This window comes from Muscardinus avellanarius (genome assembly GCF_963383645.1).
Source record: "Muscardinus avellanarius genome assembly, chromosome: 12".
NCBI classification, from domain to species: Eukaryota; Metazoa; Chordata; class Mammalia; order Rodentia; family Gliridae; genus Muscardinus; species Muscardinus avellanarius.
Window position 1 is genome coordinate 57,788,921 of NC_137798.1, and position 13,441 is coordinate 57,802,361.

The following is a 13,441-nucleotide window of genomic DNA, read 5'->3' on the forward strand; positions in this document are numbered from 1 at the left end:
AAAACGAAAATCAAAATTGTAATACGATATCGCCTATTATAAGATAGCTACTATCAAAAAAATAAGTTAAATAACAAGTGTTGGCAAGGAACCCTTGAACACTGTTAGGAAGACTGTAAAATAGAAGACTGTAAAATAGAAAAATATAGCAGTTCCTTAAAATATTAAAGATAGAATCACCAAACCAAGCGTGATGGCACAAGCTTGTAATCCCAACATTCGGGAGGCTGAGACAGGAGGATCACAGTTCGCAGAATGCCTCAGCTACTTTGTGAGGCCCTTTGCAACTCAGTGAGACCCTGTTTCAAAATAAAGAATAAAAAAATAGGGCTGGGGTGTAGCTCTGAGATTGAATACCTCTGGGTTCTATCCCCAGTACTGGGGAAAAAAAAAAAAAAAACTATAGAGACCGTTTCAAAATAAAAATAATAGAAGGGGTTGGGGGTGTAGCTCAGAGGTTGCCCTTGGGTTCAATAATCCTCCTCCTCCTCCTCCTCCTCCTCCTCCTCCTCTTCTTCTTCTTCTTCTTCTTCTTCTTTTCTCTCTCTCTCTCTCTCTCTCTCTCTCTCTCTCTCTCTCTCTCTCTCTCTCTCACACACACACACACACACACACACACACACACACACACACACACAGAATTAACATATAATAAAGCCCCATTTAAAAATAGTAGTTATACAGGAGACAAAGTTATTCTACTAGGAATCTATATTAAATAGTCCAGGATCCACACAAAGACTCAAAAACACTCATCACATACAAAAAAAAAAAAAAAAGTAAAAAGCACCAAAATTGTCTGTAAGTAAATACAGTATGTGTGTGTATATACATATACATATATATATATATATATATATATATGAGTTCAGTCAAATATTATATAGCTATGACATTTAAGAAGAATATTAATCTTATGGGGAAAAATATACCAATATTAAATAAAATATAATTTTAAAATACTAACCTACTCAATTTTAACCCTAAAACATTAAACACATGTAAATATGAAATATACAGGTATTCAGAAAAAAAGATGGAAGGAGTAACACAAAAATTTAATAGCATTTCTCTGAATAATTATAGCTTTTATTTTTTTTCAAACTTTTCTATACTCTTAAATTTCTAAACAAAAATAAAAATATTAGCTGGGCGTGGTGGCGCACGCTTTTAATCCCCGCACTTGGGAGGCGGAGACAGGAGGATCATGCAGGTTCGAAGCCAGCTGCACTGGCTTAAGAGACCCTGTTTCTCTGTACATTTAGTTTAAAAGCTTTCCTTACCTGTTGTCATGGTTGGACTAAATAGTCCCAGCACTGATACACTGGAATAGGCAATCAAGTCTTTATATAATTCCCCACTTAAATATTCTTCTGCTTCTTGGATCAATGTTATATTTACTGGACTTGAAATCCTGTTGCTAGATGAATATATAACTATATTCAAAATTAATTTTTAATGATATTTTAGTTTATTAAAACACATTAAACTTGTTAATAAGTGATGTTATACAGGATAAACTTGACAAAATACAGACAAATAAATACTGTTCCTCTATTTATTTATTTGGTAAAACTAGACATCGAATCCAGGACCTCGCACATACGAGGCAAGTACTCTACCACTGATCTGCATCCTCGACCCTATCTATCAATCAATCAATTGGTCTATCAATCAACTGACAGTACCAAAGACTGAACTCATGGGTCCTTTGCTACTTATCTATATCCCTGCTTCATTTTTTATTTTTTAATTTTTTTTTTGGGGGGTACTGAGAATAGAACACAGGGACATTCTACCTCCAAGCTACACCCCCAGCCCTATTTTTTTGTTCTTTATTTTGAAACAGGGTCTCACTGAGTTGCAAAGAGCCTCACTAAGGAGAAGCTGAGGCTGGCCTTTAACTGTGGTCCTCCTGTCTCAGCCTCCCAAACGCTGAGATTACAAGCATGTGCCACCACACCCAGCTCCTTTTTATTTTTTATTTAAGACAAAGTCTCACTAAGTCACTCAGTCTGGCCTTGAACTTGCAAATCTCCTTCGGCCTCCTGAATAGCTAGTATTACAAGTATGTACAACCACACCTGGTAAATGCTATTTTTAAAAAGTCAGCTTAATTAAAGAAAGTATCTTCTCAAAAGTGACTGAATATGCATAGGCCTTCCCTATCACTATTTATTATTTTAATTTTAGCATTCTCTTTAAGTTATCCAAAATAGGTCAACAAAATATGAGAATTATAACTTCTATAGACACCAACATTTAGAATCTTATGATGTAGTTTAATACTTACAGCTGGATAAACTTTAGGAGATCATGAGTTCCTAACATACCAACGTAAGATACGGGGTTCTTCCCTTCCTTATACATTTTTACAGCAGGAAATTCAGTAACATTTTGCTTAGTGCACACATCTGACCAATCTGCACAGTTAATTCTAGTGAGAAGCAAAGTGGATGTATCTAAATTAAAGGAAAATATACATTACATAAATATTAATGTAGAACACTCATTTGTTTAGAAACTTCAATATCTTCCTATCTTGTGCTTATTTTAACTTCTCAGTATGAAACACTCTTTGATTTTTCTTTTTCTTTTTTTTTTTTTTTTGCGGGTCTGGGGATAGAACCCAGGGGCATTTGACCTCCAAGCTACACCCGCTGCCCTATTTTTTTATTCTTTAAGTTTCTCAAGGCTCAGTTTAAACTGCCTTCTCTTTCTGTTCTATAGTCTATTCCTGTACAAGCTCAACAACCATCAACAATGTAATAAATCCTAAATGTGTACCCTTGGCCCCTATTCCTTGAAGTTCCAGGCCCATTTAACCTTATTGCCTACTCTATTTCCCTGTGAGTGGAAACATATTAAAATTCTACATATTTAAAACCAAATACGGTTTCCTTCCTGTATATATGATGAAGACTGGCACTTCTGTGCAACTCAGAAAATAAAGCATCATCTTTTATGCATCTTCCTCCTAAGCCCCCATGTCTAACCAATCGTATATCTTTTCAACTTTCTACTTAAATTTCAGACACTTAAAACTGTCCATTTCTCTATACTACCCTAGTCAAATCAATTCTCATGGAAAAACAAAAAGCTTCTAATTCACCTCCCTGAATTCAATGTCTCTACAGTAATGCTAGAGATATCTTTTCAAAATTCAAAGTTGCTCTGGTGTCAGCCTAACTCCTCTACCGGCTGTTTTGGTATCAGATCCCCACCACGTCCTCCAGCTCAGCAGTCATTACCTTTCTCACTGTCTGTGACTACTTCAGGAAAGCCTTCTCTGACATCCTGAGCTAAATCAGGTTCCTCTGAGATGTGCTCTGTTAGGACTATGGTTCTTTTCTTATCTTGCTGTATAATTAAGTACTCACTTATGATTAATGTTTGTTTCTACCAGGAGAGCTCCTTGAGAGATGGAACTGTGCTTTTTTTTTTTTTTTATCCATCATTAATTTCCAGCATCTAGAGCAGTACTTGCATATAAAGTGCTTCTTAATTTTGTGTGTGTGAGGGGGGTACTGGAGATTGAACCCAAGAGAATTCTCTCTCTGAGCTAGACCCCCAACCATTTTTTATTTTGAAATAGTGTCTTAAAAAGTTGTTGGGGTACTCACTAAATTGCTAAGGCCAGCCTTGAACCTATGTTCTTCCTGTCTCAGCCTTCCAAGTGCTAGGGTTATAGGTGTGTGCATGAAACACCTTTAATATGTGCATGAATAAGTGGTATATATAAAATTCATCTAGGGATTCAGGAATTCATCCCTACCTAAATGACCCAATTTATTTTCAGTTGAAAAAAATGTAGTGGAATTGAAAACAGAAATTCCCACTTGTTCTATAAGAAAACATGTAAATTTCTCTAAATTATATAAATCACTGGATGAAAAATCAAAACTCAAATAAAACAAGTACACACAATTCAGATACTGACAAAATTCTAATAAAAATAAACTTCAGCTGGGCGTAGTGGCACATGTTTTTTAATCCCAGCATTTGGGAGGCTGAGACAGGAGGATCGCCGTTCGCAGGCAGCCTCAGCTATTTAGTGAGGCCCTTTGCAACTTGGTGAGACCCTGTTTCAAGATAAAAGAATAAAAAATAGGGCTGAGGATGCAGCTCGGAGATAGTATACCCCTGATTCCATTCCAAGTACAGCAAATAAAATAAAATAAACTTCAATATCATATTCAAATAAGAAATTCTCATATATCAATTTAGCATATAGCCTAAGTGTAACCTATCCATATGACTCAAATTTTAAGGCTCAATATTTTAATATTTCATACCAAAAGGTTTGTGTGTGTTTGTGTGTGTGTGTGTGTGTGTATGGTACTAGGGAAAGTCTACCTCTAAGCTATACCCCAGCTCTTTTTATAGTGTGTGGGGGGGGGACTAGGGTGTTCTACCTCTGAGGTACACCCCCAGCTCAATTATTTATTATTATTGTTATTATTATTATTATTATTATTATTATTATTATTATTAAAACAAGTCTCATTAAGTTGTTGATGGCCTTGCTATGTTGCTCAGGCTGGTCTCAAACCTGTGATCCTCCTGTCTCGGCCTCCCAAATACTGTGATTACAGGTATACACCACCATGCCCACCTACCAAAAGTTTTTAATAATAAAAATTCACCTTTATATTTTAAAATACTCTTGATTATAGTTCATAGAGGAACTTATTTCAGATTTAATGTTAATACTGTTTGATAATACAAGTAGTGTCTAATTTGTCACTATTCTCAGTACTTAGCACAAGGTCTGTTATACAGTATGTATTCAAATTAAATTGTCATACAGTATGTATTCAACTAAAATGTATGGAATGTTCACTGATAATTCTTTATGAACAAATTTAAAATTTCTGAAGCATATTAATACCTTAACGTTGTATGAACATATAAACAAAGATAACCCCTTATTTCTTCCAAAATCATATCTGCCACATTACTTCTCGACATAGTTCTTTTATCCTTTTCTTTTCTTTTCTTTTCTTTTTCTTTTTTTCCTTTGTGATACAGAGGATTGGACTCAGAGGCATTCTTCCTCCATGATATATCCCAGCCCTTTTTATGTTTTATGTTTTGAAACAGGGTCTTACTAGGTTGCTGAGAGTCTTGCTACAGTACTGAGGCTGTCCTCCTGACTCAGCCTCCCAAGTACTGGGATTATAGGTGTGCATCACCACACCCAGCTCTCTTATCCTTTAATAAAGTTGTCAATAAGTACCTAGCAGTGCTCATTAATACAGAGTGCCAACTTATATTATCACCTTAATATAGAATAGAATGGTATTATAATCTTTCCCTTCAATAAGCAACCTCTGTCTATCCCTGTTTAAACTTTGATGTTATTTTTAAACTGAAAAAAATGTAGGTTACTAAAATTCATAAAGCTATTTTTTTGTGTGTATGTGGTACTGGGGATTAAATCCAGGGGCATTCTACCTCTGAGTTACACCCCTAGCCCTATTTTATTTTATTTTTGCAATACTAGGGAAGAAACCCAGGGGCATTCTACCTCCGAGCTACACTCCCAGCACTATTTTTTATTCTTTATTTTGAAACAGGGTCTCACTGAGTTGCAAAGGGCCTCACTAAGTGTAGCTGAGGCTGTCCGCAAACCGCGATCCTCTTGTCTCAGCCTCCCAAATACTGGAATTACAAGCGTGTGCCACCACGCCCGGCTTTTTATTTTTATTTGAAACAGGGCCTTGCTAAGGTTGAGGCTACTTATAATGAAATTATCATACAAATTTTATTTTCTTTTCTGAAAATAATTTCAATATTTACTCATATTTTAATCTGAATCATATTTTAACCTTAATATTCTAAAATTTTGAGCTTCCTACAGCATTATATCCCATATACCTTATCAATATATTAATTTCAAACAGAATTCCTACTTTGAAGGGTACAAAGAGATTCTGATACAGATACTTATGTAAGTATAAAATTCTGACATTTGCTGCCACCTTGTGACCGAGTAAAAAATACTCTTCCTTCTCTTAGACTAATGAGCTTTTTTCCAAAAGGGCAAAATGAAAAAAAATTTCCAAATTTACAAAGCTAAAGTATAAATTGAATATCCTTAATTTGAAAATCTGAAGTCCAAGATACTCTCAAGTCTGAAACTGAGTGAAAACATAATAAGACAAATGGAAAATTCCACATCTAACCTCATGTGAAAAATCTCATCAAAAGACAGTACATTAAAATTACTGTATAAATATCCTTCAGGCTATTGTGTACAGGATATATAAGAAAATGATTTTAGAGTTGGCTCCTATCAAATATGAAAGAAACAGTTCCAATTATGCTGTGCTCATACATAAAGGTATCAGTACCAATCTCACTATTATGTACAGGGAGTGGTAGGACCTGAATAAAAACACACCAAGACCCATGTGCATGTTTGCTTGTATGACTTTGAACCTCAGTGTGATGTATAATTACAGTGCACCAATAAAAATATGTTTACAAAAAGAAAAACTAAGATTCAAAATTCTAAAGAATTCCAAAATCCAAAATATTTCTGGCCCTAAGTATTTCAGATAAGCAATACTCAAACCTCCTCTGGCTTCAACATAAACACTAAACACTCTAGTTACTAAACTCCCAAAATACCATCTGATATTTAATTACAAATAGGATTGTTATTCATAAAGAACACACTGAATGAAATGAAAAGCAAGTCTTAGATTGGTTATCTGCTTTCTTATTCTATAAACACAAACAAAACAAAAACTAAATAACATTCCCAGAACAGCCATGAATAAGCCTATTTAAATATAATAGCTTCTATTTACAAGATAAACAGTGTAGGAGGAAGCCATATTATATATACAAAACATGATAAAGTCTGTCCTACTCAAATGATTACAAACCATTATGCACACTTCATCCACTGCTACCTCTCTTACTAACAGATCTCCCAATTTTTTCTCATATGACTAGAATGATGACACAAATATTTTGAACTAAAGTCTAGTCCCTGGACTCCTATTTTCCTACCTCCCATAGACCCACGCTTCATCACAATGGAGTTTTGTTCAAGACACAAAGAACAAAATTATGCCATTTGTAGGAAAAGGGATAGAACTTGAGAGCATTATGTTAAGAAAAAATAACCCAAGCCGGGCATTGGTGGTGCGCACTTGTGATCCCAGCACTCAAGAGGCTGAGACCAGAGGACTGTGGTTTGTGGACAGCTTCGGCTACTTAGTGACACCCTTTGCAACTCAGTGAGACCTGGTTGCAAAAAATAAAAAAGACTAAAAAATAGGGCTGGGAGTGTAGCTCAAAGGAGAATGTGCCTGGGTTCCATCCCCAGTACTGCAAAAAAAGCAACAACAACTAAAGAAAAAAAGAAATAAGCCAGACACAGAAAGTCAAAGGTCCTCTGTTTTCTCTCATATGTGGAAGCTAGAGAGTAAAAGAGGGGAAGAGGAGGGACTCATGAAAACACAAGAGAGATTAGCAAAGTAGAGGAAAAGGACCAGGGGGAAGAAGGAGGGCCGGGAAAGGGGAGAAACTGAGGAATAAAATGACAAACGTATGTTATGAGTATTAATATGTAACATTAAACCCCACAATTATGTATAATTATAATGCACCAATATCCTGGCTATTAAAAAATATCCTAGTCCATGAGAAGATAACTAAGCTTCAGGAACACTGGGATCTCTGGCCTTTCTTTAGACCGTGAGACTGGGTCTTATCTGTCAAATTTTGGTCTCCCGTATTTAATGGTTACTGGCACAGAGTAAGCACTCAGTAAATGCTTGCTGAAATGACTGGATTTGATCAAAAAAGTTATTGGGTTAACTGTGAAGCCACAAGTAATACATGGTTCTCTTGGTTCTACTAAACTTGATCCCATGAGATAAAGTAAATTCCTCTAAGCATTTGTGATACTCTTTGAGTAATTTAGTTCTGGAGATATAAACATAACAACCTGGATTGCAAAATCATGGGAAATACACACAATTTTTTCTACTTGGCAATAACAAAGAACAAAATTATGTTGTTCACAAGAAGATGGAAGACCTGGAGAACATTATGTTAAGTGAGATCAGCCAAGCACCGAAAGAGAAGGGACATAGGTTTTCTCTAATATGCCCAAACTAGGGAGTACTAGGGATACCAGAGGGACTCCAGATAATGGAGGGGAAACCTCAGCAAAGCTAGAAAGGAAGAGTAGGGGAGGAAGAAGGCTGAGGCTGATTAATGGAGGAGCTACATTTGAATATGTGTAAAATTATGAATGTAGCATGGTTAACCTGGACACTCAGTGTTGGGAGGGGGGAAGGGGAAGCGGGAGGGCACCAAGCACTGTGTGAATGTATGCCATTGTCAATATGATCCACCTCACAGTGTGAAACTATAGTGTACTAATAAAATTTAAAAATAAAATAAACATAACAATCTGAAATTCTGTGGTTTTCTACATCTTTACCATGACAGTTTTATAAAAAGGTTGCATCCCAAAATCAGAAAAAATAGACATGTACACCAATGTACCTTTTAATTTAATTGCCACATCAATATAGGATTGCAGAAATGCCATGGATACTGCTTGCCCTGTATTAAAATTTAAAAATTCAATAGCTATTACAACATGTTTATCTCCAAAGCATCAATACTTATTATATACAATGAACATTTAGATTTATGGGTTTTCCCAAACTTATTACTTCCAAATAAAAAATATAATATAAAGTATTAAATAATGCCCAACGTCTTAAATTGACTCCAGATGCAACTAAATTTCCCCATTCATACTGTAACGTAATTTATTAGCTGCAATTTGAAGACAAAAGCAATATATTTTCTAAAAATCTGTCATAACTAATAATATACTATAATGATTGGCTTGAGTCACAGTATTTCAAAATCAGTTAGTTAAATACCTAGCTTAATCATCAGCCTTCAATTTGTCAATTACATATATAGACATATAAAATCAGTTTTACTTCTTAGAATCAAAAGTATATGTGTCAACATATGCAATCTACTTTGAACATATGAAAGCTGTTACTTTACAATGTGTACTATGTAGAATTCTAAAATAAAATCTGTCTACTTTAAATATCTCAATACGTACTATAGTGTCCTCCGGAGGCTCATACTTACAACCAGCATAGAAGAGCACTATGCAGTCAGAAGCCATCACGGTTGAGTTAAATGTCTCTTCCGTTAGTTCCACTGTCAATTCCAAAGGCAACTGTCTCTTCCTATCTCTGTAAACGGTTTCTGCTACTTCATCATCTTGAATATCTAAAAATGTTAAACTAATTTAAATATAGACCATAATTTAAAGTAAACTTTTCTGATAAGCAAGTATAAGAAAATTTGATACTTTATAAAAATTCGAATTTACAAAAAGTAGTTAAAATGTATCATATTTAGAAAACTTTCCAGTTTCCTGGCTTCCTATCTTAAATGTCTATGAAGTGCTTTCTGATTCCAAAATTATAAATTTTAGTCAACTCTAGAAAAATTTATTTAATTTCAGTCTACATATAATATAAATATCACTATAATAATTTATAATCCTAAAAGACCCTACCAGACTTTGTGTGTGTGGGTGGCGGGGGTCTGGAGATGGAACTCAGGGACATTTGACCTCCGAGCTGCACCCCCTGCCCTATTTTTTATTCTTTATTTTGAAACAGGGCCTCACTAAGTTGCAGAGGGCCTCACTAAGTAGCTGAGGCTGTCCACAAACCATGATCCTCCTATCTCAGCCTCCCGAATGCTGGGATTACAAATGTGCGCCACCACGCCAGGCTCCTACCAGACATTTTTGACTGTTTATTTAGCTTCTACTATACACCAAGCACTGTGGTAAACACTAAGGCAAGCAGTAAAATCAAAACAAAACAAAGTACCTGCCTACATAAAGCTCCTATCAATGGAAAAGTCAGATAATAAAATGATCAATGAATAGGTATATATGAACAATCAATCCATTCATTCATTGTAGTGTTGGGGATTCAACCCAGGAGCACTGTGCCTCTGAGCTACACACCTAAACCTATTTTAGATTTTATTCTGAAACAGGGTCTCACTAAGTTGCAGAAGGCCTCAGTAGGTAGCCGAGGCTGGCCAAGAACGTGCGTTCCTCCTGTCGTAGCCTTCCAAGTACTGAGATTACAGGCATGTACTATCACATCCAGCTTGAAATAGCAATTTATAATGGAAAGTAAAAGGTACAAAGGGAGACTATAAAAGGAAAATTTAACTAGGAAACCTAAATTCTGCTAGGTATAGGATGAAGAAAATAATGTTTTAGACAAAGAGAATAACATATGAAGAGGCTCTGAGACATGAGAGCTTAGCATCTACTAGGTACTGGAAGAAGGAAAATGACTAGAACAAGATGGGGCTGAAGGAATAAATGAATGGCATGAGAAAACACCAAGCTAGTTAGTTGTGGGCCAAGAATTTTGGATTTATCCTAAGTGTATTGAGTTTTGGACAGATTCTAAGCCTGTGAAAACCTTTCATTAATTTAGATAATCAACAGATTGGAAGATATTAGGTTCATCTACCTATTCTCTCATGCATGGGGTAAAATTTCTTTTTCATTTGTAAATATTTGGTTGAAAGTTTGTAAGAACTGTATAGTAACACAAAAGGGGCAACTGCCTTAAGACAAAGCTTAGGCTGGGTGTGGTGGCGGTCGCTTGTAATCCCAGCTCGGGAGGCTGAGACTGGAGGATCACAGTTCACGGACAGCCTCAGCTACTTAGTGAGGCTTTCTGCAACTTAGTGAGACCCTGTTTCAAAATAAATAATTAAAAAAAATAGGGCAGGGGATGTAGATCAGAGGTCAAATGCCCCTGGGTTCTATCCCTAGACCTGCAAAAAAAAAAAAAAAAAAAAAAAAAAAAAGACAAAGCTTTCTAAAAGAGTTGATACTAACTGAATATTTTAAAAACTAAAACTTAGGCAGAAAAGGGAGGAAATAGGTTGTACACAACAAAGGCACAAGATATGCAAGGGCACAGTGGCACAAATGAGCATACCTGTCTCAGTTCCACTGTCAGATAGAAATTAAATGCTGACTGTAAAGCTGATATTAAAGATATTAAAGATTATTAATTTTTCTAGATTTAATATGGTATCCATTTGTTAATTTAAAAATACTTTTATTTCTAAAATATATAGATAAATATTATGCACAAAATTATGTCTGGGAATTTCTACAAAATAATAAGGGATGAAGGGTGGTTATAACAGGATTAGCCATGCATTGATGGTGACTAGGGCAAGTAATGAAGAATAAGAAATGTGTCCTATTACCCCATCTACTGTATGATATGTTTATAATTCTCTGTAGTAGCGCATGAAAGAGAAGAGGATGGGAGGAAGACAGTACATTCAGAGAATTAATGTGGAGAGATACTTATAGACTATGTGTTATTTCGCATACAATTCTTAATGTCATAATATGTCATTCTAGGTTTGTATTTCAGTACCATTTGGTCATTTTCTAACTATGATACATATAACTCCCTGGGCCTCAACTGTTCAATATTAACTCTGTGTTATAGTGGCACTACACTAGTACTAAAAAAAATTTTTTTAAAGAGTGGCACTACATTAACTTTAAGGTATTTTTAAACACCACATTCTGTGACACTGAATAGTTATGCCCACAATACCAAAATCAGTAAAGGTCTATTTTCTTATATACTGTATGATTTTTTTTCTTATTCACCTATTTCTCATTTTTCTATCGGCCTTCTTATTTCCCAATTCATCCCTTCTCTTATTTTATTCCAATCCTTCCTCTCCTTCTTCACTGTCTCTAATAAACTGCCCTCACTTGTAAACTTACTCATCTCTACCTCTCACTGTTCATCAACGCATGCACACTACTTGTGGTCATACATGTTTCTCTACCTCTCACTGCTCACCAACGCATGCATACTACTTGTGGTCATACATGTTTCTCTACCTCTCACTGTTCATCAACACATGTACACTACTTGTGGTCATACATGTTTCTCTAGCTCTCACTGCTCACCAACGCATGCACACTACTTGTGGTCACACGTTTCTTTTATTGTTTCATGTTGCCCCTTTGTGGAACCCAGACCTTTTCATTCTCATTCGCGCTTTGGCCATTTCCTGAGGGACTTGTCTCTGAGTTCTTCTTTCAGATGGCCAATAAATTCTTTCCTAGCCCTCTTCTAGTTTCCCTGAATAAATGGGAATGGTACAAAAGGGAGGGGAGATTATGTATATGGACTTGACATCAGGCAGTATTATGGGCCAACATGGAAGAAAAAAAAGGAAAATCTGCAAAAGAAATATTAGAAGTAAACTGAGGTGAGAAGGCAAGTAGACAGAAGAAGAGAAGGGAGCACCAGAGAGCATGCTAAGGCCACTGAGTCAGAAAGCAATACAGGGGATATGGCCATAAGGAAACCCTGAAATAGGCAATTCCCAGTGAGAACAGGAATCTTACTAAACTGAAGCTGGGACAAGTCTGCTAATTCTGAACATATAAACATGAACCATATGAGGAATGAAACAGATAACAAGAGACCAGAACCCAGTTCTGCCCATGTAATGCCAAGGCTATGGAGATTCCAGAAAAAAGTGGTTTTAACTCCTGCAGATCAGAAAAGACCTAAAACTCAGCTCAAACCAGGAAACTGATCACCAGTAACAGTTAAAGCTCCTATTAAACTTATAAAATAGGTTTTGACCATAATAGGTTTTTCATGAGGTTGGACCTCATGAAAAGAATGTCTTTAGTTGCTTCCTTCTTGGAGCTCATGATAAGGATACTATATAAAATATAGTACTCAGTAAATGGGACACAAAAATGAACAGGACATAATCTGATGAAGAGATACTTATAGGCTAATAGAGAAGATGAAAAGTGAGTGAGTGACAGAATACAATTAATGTTATGAAAGAAGATTAGGAATGATAATAAGTCTCATGGCAGGATGCTTAAGTTCTAGTCTAGGGTCCGCCACATGCCACTGCTATGGCCTTCTGCAGAGCATGTAAGTTTAGGGGGAACAGACTCTTCAGTTAAAAGATGAAGGTGTCATCAGCTAGCTAACGTAGAGGATAACAGTCAAAGCAAATATATGATTAAAAACAAAAAGCCCTGAGAACTAAAGATGTCTCGTAAGTGTGAGCAATAAAAACTATTAATAAAATATTAAAATTTATTCAGATTTACTCCCCACTCTGTTATCAGGCCCATTTACAACTTACAAACACAATAAAACTTATTATAATTTCATTTCATAATAGGAATAAAGAATTTCCACAAGCCGGGCGTGGCGGCGCATGCTTGTAATCCCCGTGCTTGGGAGGCAGAGACAGGAGGATCGCGTAGGTTCAAAGCCAACTGTGCTGGCTTAAGAGACCCTGTTTCCAAAAATAAAAAAGTATAAAA

At 35.8% G+C, this 13,441-nt stretch overlaps 1 protein-coding gene across 1 annotated transcript in view; it reads right to left on the reverse strand.

Moving 5' to 3' along the window:
• TXNDC16 (thioredoxin domain containing 16) overlaps nucleotides 1-13,441 on the reverse strand; it is a gene marked incomplete at both ends in the record, with an annotated part of 88,861 nt that overhangs the window by 18,949 nt on the left and 56,471 nt on the right. Inside the window, 4 exons of the mRNA XM_080707827.1 lie at nucleotides 1,284-1,420; nucleotides 2,294-2,462; nucleotides 8,533-8,592; nucleotides 9,145-9,288. Of these exons, the coding sequence (XP_080563953.1) occupies nucleotides 1,284-1,420; nucleotides 2,294-2,462; nucleotides 8,533-8,592; nucleotides 9,145-9,288 (510 nt within the window). The remainder of the gene's footprint in view (nucleotides 1-1,283; nucleotides 1,421-2,293; nucleotides 2,463-8,532; nucleotides 8,593-9,144; nucleotides 9,289-13,441) is intronic.